This window comes from Amaranthus tricolor, chromosome 6 (assembly GCF_026212465.1).
Source record: "Amaranthus tricolor cultivar Red isolate AtriRed21 chromosome 6, ASM2621246v1, whole genome shotgun sequence".
Classification (NCBI taxonomy): domain Eukaryota; kingdom Viridiplantae; phylum Streptophyta; class Magnoliopsida; order Caryophyllales; family Amaranthaceae; genus Amaranthus; species Amaranthus tricolor.
In genome coordinates, this window is record NC_080052.1 from 30,738,598 (window position 1) to 30,758,826 (window position 20,229).

At 30.4% G+C, this 20,229-nt stretch overlaps 2 protein-coding genes across 3 annotated transcripts; one reads left to right on the forward strand and one right to left on the reverse strand.

Moving 5' to 3' along the window:
• The first annotated feature begins 1,853 nt into the window (after positions 1–1,853).
• On the forward strand, positions 1,854–7,902 carry LOC130814996 (probable NAD(P)H dehydrogenase (quinone) FQR1-like 1). The gene is made up of 4 exons (XM_057681313.1): positions 1,854–2,119; positions 6,907–7,000; positions 7,110–7,372; positions 7,469–7,902. The coding sequence occupies exons 1-4, from the start codon at positions 2,097–2,099 to the stop codon at positions 7,698–7,700; spliced, it is 612 nt and encodes a 203-aa protein (XP_057537296.1). The 5' UTR covers positions 1,854–2,096; the 3' UTR covers positions 7,701–7,902.
• A 6,411-nt stretch (positions 7,903–14,313) lies between these two features.
• On the reverse strand, positions 14,314–19,629 carry LOC130815362 (transcription factor bHLH112-like). Of its 2 annotated transcripts, none has more exons than XM_057681809.1 (7): positions 19,189–19,628; positions 18,318–18,882; positions 17,609–17,719; positions 17,303–17,368; positions 17,036–17,101; positions 16,636–16,683; positions 14,314–15,148 (listed from the first exon to the last, which is right to left on the reverse strand). In XM_057681809.1, the coding sequence occupies exons 1-7, from the start codon at positions 19,476–19,478 to the stop codon at positions 14,996–14,998; spliced, it is 1,299 nt and encodes a 432-aa protein (XP_057537792.1). In that variant the 5' UTR covers positions 19,479–19,628; the 3' UTR covers positions 14,314–14,995. The 2 variants fall into 2 exon arrangements, with proteins under 2 accessions (XP_057537792.1, XP_057537793.1); XM_057681810.1 differs by having other exon boundaries at positions 14,331–15,148; positions 17,042–17,101; positions 19,189–19,629.
• Between the last annotated feature and the right edge of the window lie 600 nt (positions 19,630–20,229).

Consider the following 20,229-nt stretch of genomic DNA (forward strand, 5'->3'; position numbering starts at 1 on the left):
ATTGACATGCTTATCTATTCTAATCATTTTATTTTTCACAAAATTTAGTTCAATGTATTACCATTTGGACAAAAAAAAACTTTCTATAATCAACTAATCATTAACATAAAAATAACATATTGCATTTTATGAAACATTATACAACAAATTACTCTTATTACCATTATTTAATACTAACAATCAAACGGACGGTAAATATATTATGGGCTAATTATATTTACCAATAAAATTTGATGAGAATAAGAAATTGGTAGGGTTGAGTTTGATTAGAAAAAAAACAAAAGCACGCTGTGATTTGTCCCAACAATTAGAATGATAAGATTCTCCATAACCAAAAAAGAATAAAGTACTACTCAATATATTATCCCCTTTTTATTTTGCATCTAATTGACTTATACGAGCCCAAATATATAGAAATTTTGATATGTGATAAATTCTAGTCTCATTAATTGTTCTTCCTTTTTTTTGTTACACTAGTATAATATTTTATTGACATTAAAATTTCGTTCAATTGAGTTTTATTGGTTTTTAAGTTAATTGGATACACAAAAGTTTATTAGGAGTATGATCTAACAAAATATATTTTACAAATTTATTTTTTTTTACGAATTTTGATTGGTATAATTAGAATATGATCCACTTTTATTTATTATTTAGGCTCATACAAGTTTCTTTTTAGTCTTACACTTTATTTCTGAATTATTTTACACCTTAAGTCTCTTGTTATTGTAGTGCAATGACATAGATTGTAGGTTTAAATTTCATTTCCATATTTTTTCTTTTTAGTCTTTTTACATCTATGTTTTCAACCATTGCCTATTTTTTTTCCATTTGTTTCGACTCTAGAGCTAGTCTGATTATGAGCATTAGCTTTTTTTTTTTTTTTACTAATCTCTTAGAATTTAATATCTGAGAGCCCATAATTTTTTGTTATATATTAAAATACTAATTTTTTTGTTCTTTCCAGTATATATTTGAGTAATTGTTATTAATTGCTCGATATTTTCACATTTGTATATTTTTCCAATTGTAGAATTCGGATAACATATTCTAAAATAGTTCATTGCTTTTCACTATTATTTCTGAAAATTGGTGTCTACTTTATTTTAATCATTTTAAATTATATTTTGAGTAGTGTACTAATAAAATTGCATAACAAGATTTTTATTTAGATTTTTATTGGACAATCAAGAGTATTGTTGGTTTTTTCTTTTGTAGATTAACTAGTTACTTTTGCAAATGAGATCTTTGACCTATTAAAAAGTTTAATCTTTGTCAACCATCACCTTAAGAAACAATAGGACACGTGTTCGTTTTTAAGGGCCTACAATTCGATTTCACTCAAGGCTAATAAAACGTAAGAGATGTAGGGCCGGGCTTGCCCTAAGGTGTGCAAGAGGGGTCGTCGCCCAGGGCCCTATGTAAAAAAAGCTAAATTAATGGTTGTAAAAGAGTCCATATAAGTGATAAATTGCAAAGAAAAAGAATCCTGATGTGCTATTATGCCCAGGGCCCTAAAATATCTAGGGCCGGCCTTAACTACTGAGACGACCATGTAAATGAGATAACAAAATTGGCATTTGATTATTGATTTATAGAAAAAGTCCACTGAAACAATAAAAAGAGTCTTGAATTTCAAATATTCAATTCTAAAACTTCTCACCGTTTTAAATTATTTGTAATATTAAAAATATTTGCACAATTTATTCATTATTTTTAATTTATAAGTATTTAAAATTTATAAGTTAAAATATAATTCGTCCAAAATTAACATTTTTACATGTTTTCTGAAAAAAAATCCGCCAATAAAATGTATTGTTAGGAAATAGGATGGTCAAGAAATACGTGTTGTCCTTGAAAAGAACGTCAAAGATGTAGGTAGTTTTCTCACTTTGCAACCCAACCTAGACGTGAATATGGATTTTACCGATATTGTATTATGTATACAAACACCCTTCTATAAATAGGACTACCATTTAATCCATCTTTTCAAATCTTTCCAGAATTAACTAAATCATCCTTTCGCTTTGCTCTTACATACCAATTAGCAGAATCATCCAGAGTTCAGATTAAAAAAGAAAACAATTTTCGCAGTAATGGCCACCAAAATCTACATAGTGTAATTTCCTTTTTCTCTGTCTCTATTTTGTTGTGTTGCTATTTGCTTCCTCCTTGAAATTGATTTGTCATTTTTCAATTATGATTATAGTTTTTTATAGGATGGATTATGATTATAGTTGATGTTATTGTATATGTATTCTTGAATTTACCCTGTTTATTATTGCTTGCGGGCTAATTTTCTGGTTTTTATTGTTATATTTTGGAGAATGAAGATGTTAGTAGTTTCTAGGTTAAGTTTCTGTTCCTGATTAAGCGAAAGAGATTGTAGATTAGTTGAAGATTGATGTTCTCCCTTGTAGATTGTAATTAGTGACAGTATTGGCATAAATTCAATTCTAGCATCATCAATTTTGTATAAATGGACTTAAAAATTACCATGCTCTGATCAAATTGAAATGAGTTACTGATTTATCGGTGATTGAGCCTTGTTTCTTGAATGATGGGGTAAAAATTGTATGTTTTGTTTGAGTCTGCTGACGGAGGTACTGGTGGAGTGATGGGTGAAAGGCAGCCACGACCTGTTTTATAGATATATATATTATATACTCTATCAATACATCACTCAAACTTATGGGTGGTAAAATGGCCAAGTTTAATTGTTATGTGCTTCTTTGAAAAACTGATTCGAAAGAATATAAGTAAATATCCCTTATATTTGGCTCATGTTACTGGTTATTGGGTTGATGACTCTGACTCTTAACTCATTTGGCTCATGTTACTCGAACTTGAGGACTCAGATTGTGTATTGGTGTTATTTGTGTTGGGTGCAGTCCATTTTAAAGTATAAGTGTAATGTTATGTTAACATTTCTGACTTTGCTTGGTTTTAGTGCAAACTAGAAATAAAGAGGTCAATATATACTTGAATGGTCTACCCCAAAACACAAGTTGGGTAACATTGCAATTTTCATCCATTTTTGGTAATTAAGTTCTAGTAGTTTCTCTTTTAAGCTTCCCTTGATGGAGAGCAACTGTAAGATGTATCAATAATGTGAATTGGTTAGAGAAAGTAGCTTTTTGGAGGCATGGTGGTGAAGATGCATCTTTAGTGGGATGTTATTATCTCTCTTTTGTTACCTTTTGACTTTACACCTTTGTGGACCAGTTTTTTCTAGAACTTGTCATACCTGCTTATCTTTGAATTCAGTTTTATATTCTTCCTCTGCATGATTATCCAAAGTAATATCATCTATGAAGATTTAAAAATTCTACCAGTTTTAATATGGGGGCTATTGCAAAGTGATTATGATGTTGACCGGATAAATGAAGAAATTTAGTCTCTACATAAACTGTAATTGTCCTAAAAAGCAGATGGCCCTGGTTATTTTTTTACACTTTAAAGATCCTATAAGGCTATAACTATTAAATTGTGTACAAGTAACACAGGAAAATATTGTAGAGGTGATTGTACGGTGTAGTCAATACTAGTCTTCTGGATTCACCTTTAAGTAATGAGAGTGATACTTTGCGGAACGACAATATGAGGTCGGTCAGATGAACCAAAACAAATCAACATAAGAGATTGTCAAGTTGAGATGATTAGAGAAAGCATTATCATTTGTCAAATGTTTGGAAATCTAGTTGGCACCTGTATGGTTTGAGGAATAGCAATAATCTGCCAGACAGTGATGTTTACCTTCCTCCCTGCACCTTTTGATTGCATTATTTTTTCCATGATGTGATATTTTTTCAATTTTCTCAGTTTGGAATGGGTGAAAGGTTCAGTCTATGAGCTAAATCCTTCATGTCTGCTCAAATTTCTGACGTTATGTGATGCTGGCGTTCTTCACTTCTGCAGCCATGACTGCATTTGGCGTAATGTAACTCTTCCATATTCCCTTTTGAACGGGAATATGCTTGGACCCTCAAAAGGTAAGAGGAGGTGTAGAAGATAGTAAGAAAACTAGAGTACAATCAAGAGCAATCAAAAAGATTGAAGCTTGGATGAACAAAGCATACACAAAGAAATGGTGTCTTTGACGCCTCCCCTGGATTATATTTTATTAACTAATCAACATCACATTTATAAAACACCACTCACATTGCTTGATCACGCACTGCCATTGTTGCCCATCAGTCCCTTCAAGTGTGCTAAACACTCCTTTACCTTTTTCAAGACTCCATTACTTTGAGTCTACATGGTGTACCCCATCTTCTCTAACCTCTTCAATAAGATTAGATATCTCACCATCTTGGGAATATTTCTCACACCCCTAAGTTTCTTTTCTACGCCATTGTGCATCCTTAAACGCATCTCTCCAGTGGCCTCTACAACTACTTCTTTACCATTAGGAAAGGTTACCCTCTCATGCTCACAAGCCATCACTCTTGTAAACAAGCTCTTAACTCTACAAGTATGATATGAATGCACGGAATCAAACACCCAATCACCATCATCATCACTCTTGGCCATTAGCACATGACCATCATTTACATCATCTCATTTGGCCTTCAACCCTTGGCCCTTAACACTTAAGTTTAGGAGTTCACTCTTCTTTGCAACTCCTTTTTTCAAAGTTTTTGTCTTTCTCATCTTTTCAAATGGAACTTCCCTCTTCTTCCCTTTGAGCTTCTTTTCATCACTAACCTCTATGATTGGCTTCTTCATCTCCTTCAAAAGCTTCAAGTTTTGAAGGTCTTTTTTCAAATTGTTGCAAGTGTATTGGATGTGGCCTCTCTTGTGGCACTGATAGCACACTTTATCCCCATATCCCATTCTTGCCCTATTGACTCTGATTTTCTCGTCAATATCATTCTTGCCCTCAATGATTTTATCATCCCCCATATTCGTATCCTCATCAACATTCTTACCACCCTCCATAAATGGTATCTCATCACCATTACTACTAAACCTAATAGCTTCTTCATGTTTTTCAACTTAATAAAATTTATCACTAGTCTTGACTTTTCCACTATTGTTAATAAGCTCTTCTTCTCTCTTGAGATCTTCATTAAAAAACTCCCCACATCTTGTATACCTGTTGTCTATGTTACTCGGACTCTTCATTTTGCTTCACGTACCCGTGTCCGATCCTTGATCCTCGGACATTGGTATGGCACTTAGACACTTCATTTTAGGTGTAGAATTGAATATTTAGACGCATCCAACACTTGGACACGTACCAGTATCCAACATCAGTACCCGAGTCCAAGTAACATAGCCTGCTATTTTTTTCTCTTGCAAAAGTTTCAACAAATCCCAATGACTTCAACAAGCCCTCCAAACACATATCCACTTTTATCATCAATCCTTTACCAAACTCTAAGCTTTTGCTCTATCAAAATACGATAGGAAACAATCAAGCTCTGATACTAATTAAAAGGGAAGGTTCTTGGACTCTTAAAGTCAAGAGGAGGTGTTGAAGACAGACCCTTATTCGAGCTCACTCATGTAATACAAAAGGAACTCTCTAGGATCTCTACCTCTCTTTTCCCTTGTATTAGCCTTCTCCTTATATGTCTAAACCTAATTTAGGGACCTTATATAGACCCTAAAATATTAGAATAATCCTAACCCGAAAACTCAAACGTGCACTCCAAGTTTAAGTCAAAACAGAAACTTGCAACAGGAGTGCACCAGGATGCTCGAATGAGGTCTATATGTGCTCGAACAAGCAATATATGTGCTCAAACGAGCACCAGCTCATCAATTTTTGTTGACTTCTGTTGGCGGCCTCGTTCAAGGCATCATCCAACTTCCTCATGCCTCGTTCAAGGCATGATCCAAGACTCATATTGTGTATCTTCTTGCCTTGTTAAAGGCACCTATTGCCCTTTTCAAGGCACTCTTCATGAACTCTCGTGCTCCTATTATATGTTGCTCCATCACCATGGCACATCAAAGATCCTTCTTCATTGCTTCCTTGAAGCCTCACCATAATTGTACTCAACACCCTAACACCCTCATCACAACTCACAATATGGTGTGTCTTGGCTTGAGTCATTTATTAATTCATCTCCATCAAGTGTTGATTTGGCTCTTGCACTAACACCTTTGTCTCATTAAACTTGCTACATTTATTATTAAGTGTTTACACATTGAAATACAAATATAGCAAATTCAATGGGAAGGGGGAATAATCTTTAAATCTTTCCATTTCCTAATTGTTTTTCGTATTGGTACAAACAGATTATAGTTTGATGTTGGTTGGAGAGCTGTTTCAGACACTCGAAAGTTAAGTGCCAAACTGTTTGAAGTGAAATGTCATTGATAATATATTCTGTTGGGCTATGTTACCTAAAACAGCAGATTAGCTACCGTACCCATGTTGATACGACACGACCATGAACACATGTACGACACATATGTTGAACTCAAACTTGTATAGACATGCATCGTTGCCTTATTATCTATCTTCTTCTGAAGTATCAACTCACTCAAAAAGTTTAAGCTGATACAAGAGCACACTGATTGTCTATCATAAAACGTACTGAAAAGTAACGAGTTCATGAGTCTGTAAAGTGGATTGATTGTCCTTTTGTGTTTGTGTCCTTATTTGTGAAGAGCAGTATTGAATGTTACAATCAATCAACTTTATGTCTTGTTAATATATTAATGCAATGGAGTCATGGTTGTCTGTGGTAGTTACTATTCAATGTATGGACAGGTTATATACTCTTATCATTTTCCCTTAGACGAGAACAAATTGATTGATGAGTATAGAGCGGAATGATTGTCCTTTGTGTTCCTGCGCTTGTTAGTGAAGATAAGTAGTGAATGTTACAATCAATCAACTTTATGTCTTGTTAAGAAATAATGCAGTGGAGTCTGGTTTGTTTGGTGTAGTTACTATTCAATGTATGGACATGTTGAGAAGTTAGCTGAGGAGATCGAGAAAGGAGCAGCATCCATTGAAGGAGTTGAAGCAAAACTATGGCAGGTAGGCTTATAAAAGCCCATTTTTATGTACCTACTTGAAGTCCCTATATATAGTTATGTATTCTTTAGGAAGTAGCTACAACTAATCAAAGGAATCATAATCTATAAAGGTACCTGAAACTCTATCTGATGACGTGCTTGCTAAAATGAGTGCTCCGCCAAAGAGTGATGTCCCGATCATCACACCTAATGAGCTTGCTGAGGCAGATGGATTTCTTTTCGGTTTCCCGACAAGATTTGGTATGATGTCTGCTCAATTTAAAGCATTCATGGATTCCACAGGAGGACTCTGGAGAACACAACAACTTGCAGGGAAACCTGCAGGCATCTTTTACAGCACAGGATCTCAAGGTGGCGGACAAGAGACAACTCCGTGTGTTCCTCTTTTTCTTGGGTTTTTTGATGGTTGTGTGTGAACTTTACGTGTCCACAATTTCTTTCTTCTATGTTTTGACCTTCCTATATGCAGGTTGACGGCCATAACACAACTCACCCACCACGGACTGATCTTTGTGCCAATCGGTTACACATTTGGAGCTGGTATGTTCGAGATGGAGCATGTCAAAGGAGGTTCACCTTATGGTGCTGGCACTTTTGCTGGTGACGGTTCTAGACAGCCTTCCGAGCTGGAACTTCAGCAAGCTTTCCACCAAGGCAAATACTTTGCCACCATTGCAAAGAAGCTCAAAACTCCAGCTTAATCCACCTACGAAAGCTGGTGCGTAAAACAAGACTTGTTGCTCTGAGACATCTGCATATTATTGTGTATCATATATGTTCCTTGGATATTCTATCTATTATTTACTTCATTATGTTTTGCTTGATTTGTCTTCTTGATTTGTTCTATTGTATTTGTATGAAATTTGCTCAGCCAAGTATATAATATATATATTTGAAATTTAATTTTAGTACTTCTATCAACTAGTGATTGCCTGACCAGTTGAAATATCCCTTTGTCTACTCTCTTTAAATTTTGGTATGGTGAGTATTAGAATCATGGGTGATGGGTCTTATATGAAACCAGCAGTTGGCAACATGATCACATGGATATGATTCTCCCATTGTGTAGTTGTGTACAACAGTATAAGGCCCAAGATTGCTACAGATGCCTCTTTCTATTCATCGTCCCATTAGTCCTTTTTAGCTGTTGTATCTTTTGGTTGTCATTCAACTAGGCAAGGGCGGAACAAAAATACACATCCTAAATTTAGATGTCCGAAACAGCCGAATACCTTGCACTTACACATGCCCAAAAGGCGCAAAACCAATCCTTTTCGGAAATTAAAGTGGTAGCTGAGGGCATTTCTTCGCCAACCCAAATCAACCCAGAAATCTCAAATCATAGAGTTTCTACTAAGACCTCAGTCACCTCACTAGTAAAACCTGAGGCCTGAGTAGTCGCTCTTACTAAGACCTTTTTAAACAAGAGTTTCTACTTTCTACTTTGACTTAAAAACAAAACATTTACTCTGGCCATGACCTACAAGTGATGAATGAACGATCCGATGAATTTTCCTTTCAATTTCCGTCGAAAAATAAGTGTTGAAGAACTTAATTTGTAGATAAGTCTTCAGACTTCATTAGCATTTTTATGGGGCATACTAGTATAAATAAATAATACTCCTAAATGGTACTAATAGTTTAGCAACATTAAATCTAATGGCATTTGCTAAAATGTCTGCAATATCCTTAACAACACTTATAAATGCCAGAAAACCTCATACAAAATACATGTACAAGCCAATTTTATTTTACTGAAGCTACCTGCAACTAACTTTTGATCAAATTTCATGTGCAGTTATAGGCTTAATTGGGACCCACACCTTAAAACTTGTCATTTGGCAGTTTATTGTTCTTGCACCTTATTAGCTTATATTGTTATGTCCCGGTGCGTATGTTACTGTAAGTGATATGTTCTGACTTGTGAGGATAAATGTCAATTTCTGTAATAAATTCAGATCTTAAGTGGGGGAGGCTTAAGCCATTTGTGACTTCCATCTCGTAATAGCTTGCTTTTGTACTATGACTACTAGCTATTCCTATCCAGAGTACTGTACATTCCTACTAGTATTACTGTGTACTTTCATGACGTAATTCATACATTGGTCTAGCATCATCTTCTCGAGCCCTTTTTTCTATTTGCCCTGAAAATATTTTCTCAATTAAGCTAAAATTGCGCCAATTTAAATAATGTTCGACTTGTGATAATATCGCCTTTAGAATTTTCTCTTTCCTCTCTCTCATTTATTCACTGCTAAAACTAATTTGTAGTAATAAGAATTACTCTTTAAGTGTATGAAAGGTATATATTTTCTTCTCTTTTTTCTTTGTGAACGGACTTACTATAGTACATCCTCTGTTGGAAATTACTTTACTTCTGAGAAAGATTCTACATTATTAAAATAATGGGTTATGGACTTACATATAATACTTGGTGGATAATCTTTCTACCACCATATGATTTTGAGAAAGAATGAACTCCTAAAATATGTATGTAAGTCAATGCTCATTACCCCTGGATTTGTTGACCTAACCGCCTAAGCCCACAGATGCTCCAGTAGGTGTGTCCATACAAGTAGGCCCATAAAGTGAATATGTGACTAATTGTTACAGCCTAACATGTTCCTTGTATAATGTGGTATATCCTCTGTCAAGACCTCATCACAAATATTAAGACCGCTCAAATAGCATAATTAACATGATAATCAATTGCTTAAGAAAGCCAGAGTACACGAGAAGACCTTTAATTATGTGGAGTTAGCCCACATGTATAACTTTAACCCATGAAGGATCCTAAAGAGAAAATGAAATCATAACTTCATAGGGAAGTTCCAAAAAGAAATTAACCTTTTAGTTTGTATGAGGGAAAAACGTCTACTTGAAGACAAAAATAAGAATTTTCCTTTGATAAGATGGAAAAGAAAAAAAAAAAGTGACACAAAAAGAAAAAAGATTTCCTTAATTTTTAAACAGGAAACTTTACTCTTTCATTATTAAAGTTTTATATACAATCTTTAGTAACATCAAAATGATGCTTAAGATGCTTTTTCTAAACCCTTGTTATCCCAAAATTAAATTTGACTTTGATTTGAAGTCACTCAAGGGATACCTTAGGAGTACATGTCTTGATTCTTTTTCATGATATGTCTTAAAATCCATCACTTTGAAAGACAAAGCTATATGCATATCTTAAAAGATATTCAAATTTACATTTGAACATGATATGTGTTAATTTAATTTGAAAATGACGTGTTTATAAAATACATAGAATTAACTCAAAATCAAATTTTATATCAAATTCAAACCAAAAAGTAAACTATGCATGAGGAAACAATAGAATATACTAGTCAATAAAATTTACTTTTAAAGTAGTCCCATGTGCATTTTATTGGTGTTTTTTTTAATCAAGCTAGGGTTCTTTAATTAGTAAGTTGGAGTAAGTTTTGTTACTTTTACTTTTTCACTCATCAAAAATGTGTACTAGCTTGAACTTGTTTAGTGAGAAAAAAGTGACTTTTAATGCATGCACAAAGTGAAAAAGCAAGTACTTTAATGTTTGTGTATGATATCAAAATAGGAGTGTGGAGTACTTCAATTTAATTTTTTAAAAATTTTGATTGACAATCTTTTTTTAAAAAAAGTTGAATATATATAATCTTAGTATTCCTATCAATTTATTACTCCATATATTATACTTAAATAATATTTAAAGAAGAAAAAAACATTTTTTTAAAAGGCCAGGTGGCTATTTTTATGTTTAATATATGTCTCCGAAATCCTTATTTATGAGAAAAAAAAATCCCTAAAAGCATATCCTATTATATCTTATTCTTCGGCCTCCGTTCTCTCAAGTTAAAGAATATGATTTATTTACTTTAATGAGAGAGGGAGTTGTATATGCATGATTTTTATAGTTAAATATATATATTAATGTGAGATCTTGTTAGATATTATATATTTTATTTTCATAATTTTTATGAATGTATGATATCAAAAAGCAAATGAAAACGAAGAGAGTATAAATAATAGAAATGTATTTGAGTTTTAAGAAACATTTTTGTTGTCTAAACTCATCATCTTATAAAATTTCTAGCTAGTTGAGGAATATTTTTGAAATTTAAGAGTTATTTTATATTATTTGATGAAGATTACATAATGTATTTGTAATTAAATATAAGACTAAATCAACAATGGAATACGCCAAAACACATACGTAAACGCATACCTTGAACCACAATAAAACACAGTACAAGATTCTAAACTTGCTACGTAATTTACAAGCTTTAAAAGGGCCATTTGTGGGGAAAATATCAATCTTTAGTAAAAATAAGGTAAAATGAGGTAATTCATGGAGTATCAACTAGGATATTTTATGAGAGTAGTTATTTGTGAATTTTCGTATAAAGCCTTAAATATTAAACTTATAAAATTATAAAAATTATGCGATCTCATACTTTAAATCACATGCTTGCATATTAATGAATAATAGTCGAAAAAAATTTACGGTTTCAAAATATTTTAATAATAATATGCTTTCCCCCAAAATAAGGAGTAATATGTTTTTTCTAAAAAAATCATTTCTTTTTACTTGAAATATTTTGATTTTTACTCTACTCACAATTTTGCTTTGATCTTTTTAAATTGATATTATCTTTATTAGAAAAAAAAATATTTATGTGAAATCTTGCAATATTTGAAATATACAAAAAAATTTAAAATTTTATAATTTTACTTGGGATTTTCTAATCTATGTGATGTGGAAATTTTATTTAACCGCAAGCGCACGGCGTACGTGTAGTTGCGGGTCGAACACAAGATAGGTAGGACAAGAAACTTGCTAATTTCGATTAATTATATTGCTCAAAGAGAAAAATATTTAGTTGGTTGTTTAACTATCAAACTACAAATGCAATAAGAAATATGGATTAAACTATATGATGAAGAGATCTAGGGTGTCGGGAATCCCCTAAAGTCTTGTATAATCAAATTATCATTAGTGTCTATGAAATGTCGGATAAATTACGTGGTTAAACATGATCTTGTAATTTCAAACTTTCGCTCTATTGATTAACTATTAGATTTAGACTTTACTAATTCAATTCTCACACGCTAGTTTTATTGAACGAATTAATAAGAATTTAACTAAAATTTACCCTAAAGCAAAGTCGATCCTAATCTCACACGCTAGTTCTATTAACTAGTCCGACGAAGCATGTTTAATTTAGGGTTATTAGCACAATTCAACCACTTTAATCCTAGTCTCATTGACAATTTCAATAATCAAATCATACTTGACTTATAGGTTCAAACTCTAACCCTAGAAAATGGATCTACTTACTAATCATGGTGAAAGCAATAAACACAAACCCTAGGATGATATTAGGTATGAATAAATAAGAAAATAATGAAAACAAGAGAAGCCATAATTAAATACCAAAGAATACAACAAATAATTCAAAGAACAATAAATGAAGGACAAAACTAGTTTTTATTGAAGGATGATTAACAACAATAATTAAAGTTCACTAAAGGAAGATTAAAACTAATACAAGAAATTAAAGACAAAGAAAATTAAACACCAAAGAAAACTTAGAATGCTCAAAGGAAGATTAATAGTAGACTTAATGAAAAACTAAATTAAAGATAAAAATTAAGAGTAAAACTAATGGAAAGGAGTAAATTAAAGTCTAGAGGAAGGAAGAAGGATGGGAAGAAGAGAGAGAGAGAGAGAAACCCTAATCAGTTATTAAGGGCTTATTTATACTAATTAAGAAATTAACCTAAAAATTAATGAGAAAACCGCAGGCAAAACACGACTTCAGAAACAAATATACGAGTCGTAGCTTTTAGGCAACGACTCATCGCTTTTCTGCTGACTGGCGATCTTTAAACAACCGTCATTTCTTGCTCGGTTGTCGTAATTGGACATATAATATACCGTTGGAAAGCTCTTGAAGTCTAATTTCCAATGTTGTAAACCTTTCATTAATGCAATCTTTCTATCAAAAGAGTAGACATGTATTAATTTTCACCTCAAAACTTTTGCATTATAAACACTCTTCTACTCTTTTGTTCATTTCTTTTGTAGAACATTTTCAACGAGCTAAAATCCCCTTAGTAAACTCCGATCATTGAAACTATAAGAATTATGCTTAAAACAATCAAAACCACTCAAAATCAACATGAATAACCAAAATGAGTAATGTACATAAATCTTCAAAATAAACACAAAACTACTAATAACGACCATTATTAAGGAGTATAAAATGATATAAATATAATTACACTTATTACTATGCACTAAGGGCATAAGTTTAACTATCTCTTATTTCCTTTCGTTCATAAATTTGCTAAAAATATATATATTTTGTTAAAATATATTCCTTTACACTTACACTTAAAAAATAGCCCTAATAATGTCAAACTAAAGAATAGGGAATCCCTCTAAAGTCTGACTTCACCAGAACATTCCAAACATATCAGCAAAAAAATTCTCAGCATTTCAAATTTTTCAACTTTGGGATCACTTATTACTCAAGTTCCCCCCCCACAACTTCTTTTTCCTTTTGGCAATTGAATATTTTATTCACTTATTATTATATATGTATATAGGTGGAGACAAATTCATAACTGTATATGTAATAACTATTGGTTATATAATAAATAATTTATATCATAAAGTTTTAAATTAAAAATTCCGAATCTAAATTTTCGCCTTCATGATTTGGTTATCACACAATTATTTCGGACACCAATTTTATATGAGAATTTTATTTTTTTTTTTTATAAAATTGAGGTGACATAAGTATTTCTTTAGTGATAATTTTGGATATTATATTATAAGGATTATTTAATCTCTAACTCATTTTTAGTTTATTATATATCTGCCTAATTCCAAGGACATTTTTGACATTTTTATTTATAGACATGAATAAGCTTAGTTTAGGTTAATTGCATCGTTATTTTCACTTTCATATTTGTACTACTCTAATAAGTTTAGTTTAGTTCAGTTTACATCCGTTTAAATCAATTCACAAATTTAACTGAACTTACAATTGTTCTAGTCAGTTTATTTTGCTTTGTCATAGTCAGTTCAGTTTAGTTTTATTTTATTCTAATAACAAATTTTATTTTATTTAAACCATATCACTTCCGCAATAAATTGAGGACAACATACCTTTATTTAGTATTATCTCGTCTACATGAAAAAAATCAATATATTTTATTAAAACACTTACAATGTTATAACTCATTTCAAATATTCTCTTAAGAATTGTAAATTAGCCTAATAATAATTTAAAATTATGTCTTTTACTTTTGTGACAAGATTTAATTTTCACCACCTATATAAAGATTTTTCATTACATCTCCTTTTGTCTGTAGAAATTATATAATCTTAACCGGGAATAAAAAAGTTGCATTCTACTTCCAAATTTCTGATTAATTGGTTCCACCCAATTTTTTCTTTTACATATACATGAAGATAAGGATGCAGGAACATAATATGCTAAGTTCTGCCAAATCTCTACCAACAATAATCTCTCTACTAACCCTAAAAAATCTAATTAAAGGTTCCAGCTAAATTTAGCATTTGTTCCTGCTCCTAACCCCTCTATTAATTATTACAAATTAAAGTACTAATTTAACTAAACATAAAAAATAAAAAGAAAAAAAAACCATAAAAATTAAAGAAAAAATTGGCAGACTTGTCCTAACTATTTTGGTTGTGCCCTACATACATCATGGAGTAATTCCTGTAATAGTGGACCAGACTTGTCCTTTCTTTTCTTTCTTTTTTCCTTTTTTTTCCTCCACTATGGCCCTTGCTTTACTCCAAGAACTGTCCACCATAAAATGATTTTTTTAGGATTTTTTTCTTTGTTAAAAGTATTTTGTTTAGTCTTTGAAAATATGATATTAAGTATTTTGTTGGTTTGGACAATTGTGGATGAAAAGGGTATAAAGTTATTCCCATGCATGGCCTACAATACCAAGGCTACCTAAATGTTGTTCCTCCAAATGTAGGTGTCCAAAAATCAATTGGGGTTTCTTGTGTCATTGGGTAGGTGCTTGATATAGGCACAAGACATAGCCCTTTACTTCTTAAATCTTGATTATCCCCATCATTATCCTTCAATTTTTCACATCCCTACAAGAATAGAACAAATATTATTTCCTTTAATAAAATGAAGAACATTTATTGTTATTTGTATGAAACTATAGGGATTATTATACAAAAAAGCTAATACTATAACGATTAAAAATTTAATAAAATCCAAACATGTTGAACTTTGTCATTTTGCAACTCAAATTATTTAGTTCGTTATATGTATCGATTCAAGATTTAATCAAGTGGCATAAGATTCAAATTTGAAGTATTTCGTATACTCTTAAATTTTCTCTATGATTTCAGATTTATAATTGCATTTTTATTAACGTATAAAAGACAATTTTAAAAAAATTACAATACAAAAACTTCATGGATTTTAAAATAAGTTAAAGTGGAAATTAAGCATGTTAAAATTGCATTTGCAAATTGATTGTCAAAAGTAAATAAGCTAAAGTGGAAAAAAGGAAGCATTTTTAATAAGTAAATAATAATATAAATACTCTTTGTAAAACAATTAGTAGTTATATATACAAATTAAAAAAGTTATAGCTAGTAAAAATTAATAAAAATCCAATTTTAATGCATTTTAAGAATTAATAAATGAATAGTTAATTAAAAAATTATCCACTAATATCCAAAGCAATACTTGAATAATATTATTATTCTGAATTTCTTTGGAATGTGGATCAAAAAGACAAATGAAGTATATTGATGTTATATCTAATTCTTATTATTAGTTCATTTAGTAATTTTTTCAGCTAAAATAACTAAATCCATATAAATTTTATATATATATATATATATATATATATATATATATATATATATATATATATATATATATATATATATATATATATATATATATATATATATATATATATCAATGAGAAAGGTGTTGAAAATGAGAAAGTTAAGAAGGACTCTACACCCTTGATTCACTAAAATAAAAAAATATATGGTCACGATTAAGCCAAAAACACATAATTGTAAAAGTAACTATGTTACACAGAAAAGTATCTATAACATAAATTTTTATAATGTTCTTACTTAATAACATAGTATCCTTTATATATATATATATATATATATATATATATATATATATATATATATATATATATATGTATATATATATATATATATATATATATATATATTAACAAAACAAAATCAAACAAAAATTCTTCTTATCCTTCTTATTTTAAAATCCTTCTTATTTGATTATATATATATATATATATATATATATATATATATATATATATATATATATATATATATATATATATATATATATGAAAAATCATGTCTAATGATGAACAATAATTAGGAAAAAGTTTGTCATTTTATGTGCAAACATGTAGCTTCCCCCCTCTCCTACTCTATCTTGCTTTCAGTTGGCCCCTGATCTGCCCAATTTTTCTGCTTCAATCAGTAATCACTACCCATTTGTGTATATATAATTATTATAATTTTAAACTAATTATTTTTTAATAAAACACCATTAAGGCTTTGTTTGTTACCTGTTGTTGTATTTCAGTTCCACATTTCAAATATGGAGTGCTCAAAACCTGAAAGTCATAGCCAAATTATGCATTAACAAAACAGTCCTTACACTATAATTGCCTTATTTTATGCTATTTAATTAGTATCCAGATGCACAAGAAATTATTACAATTATATATTACATAAATATTTAACAATATTAGGATTATTTAAATTGTATGAACGATATTAAAGGAGAGTTGAAATATGTGAATGTAAATAAAAAAAAATTGGTAGAAATATTTTCATAAAAGAAAATTATGCGATTTAAAAGTGACATATTGAAAAAGAAAGTTAAGCAATTTCTTAGAAACAGAGTAATTAATACATAAAATTATTTATAAAGATAACTAATTATAAAGTAGAAATGATGCTTACATTAACCTGATCATGAAGAAACTTGATGTACTCGATGGCTTCGTGTAGAACGGATGCAGTATCAGTCTACAAAATAATAATTACACTTACAATTAGCCTTAAATAATGACGGGGTTTCACAATATAACTCTAATTTTATCTATTTGCAATGTTTGAATATTATATATTATTCAGTAAATAACATTAACCAAGATTATTAAAAAGAAATAGCGAATACGTACGTACACCACATAGTAATGCATAAATAATAATTTGAAGTTAGTATACCTTCCCAAAAGGAGAAACAAGTTGTTGGAGTGCTGTTATTCGATCCCCTAGCTTCTCTTTTCGAACCTGGCAATTATACAAATATTAAAAATTTAAGTATTTTTTTCTCTGTTTTTAAACAAAAAATTAAATCAGTCTGATTAAATCTTATATGATAGAATATATAACAAATTTTTCGTCTCCAACCAAAAACTCAAATTAAAAACTTAATAGTATGACTGAAATCTCAAAATATGTTTTATATTTAATCATCAACTTCAAACTAATGATACTATTCTATATGTTATATACTTTGTCAATATATACCTTAAATGTTGGTAAGGGAGAAGGAGTTTCGATTCGCGGCCTTTTGGCCGGCGATTGATCCTTGTTACTAGAATTGTTCTTAGACTCACGACGATGTTCCTCACTATTCACCTGAAAGTTAAATTTCACACAAACTTCCATGTTAAATTCCAACTCCTTAGAAACCCTAGCATCATAAAATATTGACTAATATCCATTTTAATGTTAGTAAATCGCTAATAAATCGTTTTAGAGAAATTACGCTTTGGTTGAAACTAAAAACCAACCATTGTAATTTATGATTAATTAAAAACAATTTAAATTTATCAAATTTAATCAAGTATGATATTATTGCAGGTTAATTTTTAACTATTAATTTCTATGAAAATTTCATAAATTTTGAAGTTATTTGACAATTTTTTTAGAGTATATTCAGGTCATTTAAAATTTACTAAAATCTTATTTTTAAAAAATAATTGTTCTTATACAAAATAAGCAGTGAAACATAATCCTATTAATAGTTCGCCTTTTAGATTCATAATTTGCTAAAAATATTAAAAAAAGCGTAATATCGACCATAATTTACTTTTTTCGATTCACAATTTGCCGGAGATAATTAGCGAATCATGTTACACTTGGTAGAGTATACTTTAACTAGGAATTACTTTAATTAATATATTAAAAAAATATATTAGGGTAAGTTATTTTAATTAAACCAATGTAAATTTACCTTGGTCCCAAAGCTAGCACGAGATCTTGATTGCAAAGAATTGAGCAAGCTAACTCGAATATTATCAAGAGTCTTAGGGGAATATTGCCCATTCAAAACTTGTGCATGACCGTTTATCAATGAATTAAATCCTTCATCAAGCTTATTACTTTGTATTGATTGTATATTAGGGTATTGATTAGAATTTTGATGATGATTATCATGATGATCAGGGAGACTGTTAACCCAAGAATTGGTAGATGATATAATTTCATTACATGAATCTAAAGAACCAAAGTTTGATGTAATTGGGTTAATAAATTGTTGTTGATGATCATGATGAGAAATTGACTGTGATTGATCATCAGAATCATCAAATAAAGATTGAATCAAGTATGAAGCTGAAGAATTGATCTGAAAAGTGTTGGGTAGTACACCTTCACATGTGATTGTACTTGAATCACCTGATGAACTGTTGCTTGATGCTGTCATACCCATGGATGGTGATGCATCTTGATTAGTGCAATTAGTCACATTTTCTTGTATGATTGATCCAAAGTTTGCTTCATTATTTTCATTATTACACCTGCAAATTTAAGTTAATTAATTACTATTAATTACATCCAAATCAATAACTAAGAAAATAGAATTTTTCCCTACGGATAAGAGAAGAGGGGAACCGATTATTGGTGTAAGTAATAAAAAGTTAAAAATCTATCACAAGGTTAAACAAAAAATTCTTCAACCATAGTTCTCAATAAAAATATTTAGCGGGTAAGGTAGGACAGAGACTTTCCCTATTAGGCAAGAGTTCTGATAGTTGGTGAAAGAGAAAGTGTTCGAACCATAGATTAAATGGTGAAATTTTAATATAAAATAAATATATACTTACATTAGATTTTGATGATTCCAATCAGTAGTTGAGGAAGTGGGTGAAAGGCCAAAGCCTAAAATATCAAGAGAAGGATCCATTTGATCGGAGAAAAACAAGTTATCAAAAATTGTATTATTGTTGTTACTCTTGCCCTTTATAACATCATTTTGCCACCCAAAATTTCCCATATCAAATCCACCACCACCAAGTTGCGTCACCGAGCACGGTGATAATAAGCCACCGGAGAACAAATTAAGCGGTGGATTCCAACACATGCCACCGCAAACTCCGCCTTGGAACTCTTCCATATTGATGTTTAATTGTAGTTTCAACTTACAAATAGCCCAAAAAAAAAAAAGTGTTCTTGTACAAGTGTATTGTTTAGTGTTTTTGTTTAATTTTGAGGTATGAGAAAGTAGTGGAGTAACTAATGGAGGAGTGTAGAAAATATAGACCAATTTGGTACATTAGGGAATGTGGTACTTATATACCGGAATATGGTTGACATTTTTGGGGTGGGGTTGATTAGACAAAGAGAATTCTATCTAATTACTAATTTAATTAATCTAATATATCTTTACTTTTTGTGTGGAAATTATATTTTAATTGTTGGTTCTTTATTTATTTAAAGTTATCTTTATGATAGAATTCTTTATTAAAAGCTTCAAAGGGAGGGGCGTATTATAATGTGATATGACAGAAATAATGTGAAGTTTGAAGTGTTGTTTGTATAAGTTGGCACATCACTCTTTATGACTTATATTGACCACTAATTTCTCATTTTTTAAACTTTGGTATTAATATTTATTTCATAGAGGAAAATATTATAGGATCAGAACCAACGTTTTGAGTTTCTTTATTGAGCTATTTTTTTATTTATTTTTATAATATTAAAAGTTAAAGAGAGTAAAAATTATAGATTTAAATTTTATTATATTAGCCTTAAGTATGACAAGCATATGCATGTGTATATCTAAAAAGATCGTATAAGGAGTTTAGATGATTGTTATATAAAGATTTCTTACCACATCTACAATATAATTACTAACTATATTTGTA

Excerpts from the sequence above, each read along its gene's own strand:
- LOC130815362 (XM_057681809.1), bottom strand. The coding sequence starts at position 19,478 with ATGGAAGAGTTCCAAGGCGGAGTTTGCGGTGGCATGTGTTGGAATCCA. Across the intron at positions 17,720-18,317 it reads GTGCTAGCTTTGGGACCAAG|GTGAATAGTGAGGAACATCG; the intron begins GTAAATTTACAT and ends TTTAACTTTCAG. Across the intron at positions 17,102-17,302 it reads TTGTTTCTCCTTTTGGGAAG|ACTGATACTGCATCCGTTCT; the intron begins GTATACTAACTT and ends ATTATTTTGTAG.
- LOC130814996 (XM_057681313.1), top strand. The coding sequence starts at position 2,097 with ATGGCCACCAAAATCTACATAGT. Across the intron at positions 7,001-7,109 it reads TTGAAGCAAAACTATGGCAG|GTACCTGAAACTCTATCTGA; the intron begins GTAGGCTTATAA and ends TAATCTATAAAG. Across the intron at positions 7,373-7,468 it reads GGCGGACAAGAGACAACTCC|GTTGACGGCCATAACACAAC; the intron begins GTGTGTTCCTCT and ends TCCTATATGCAG.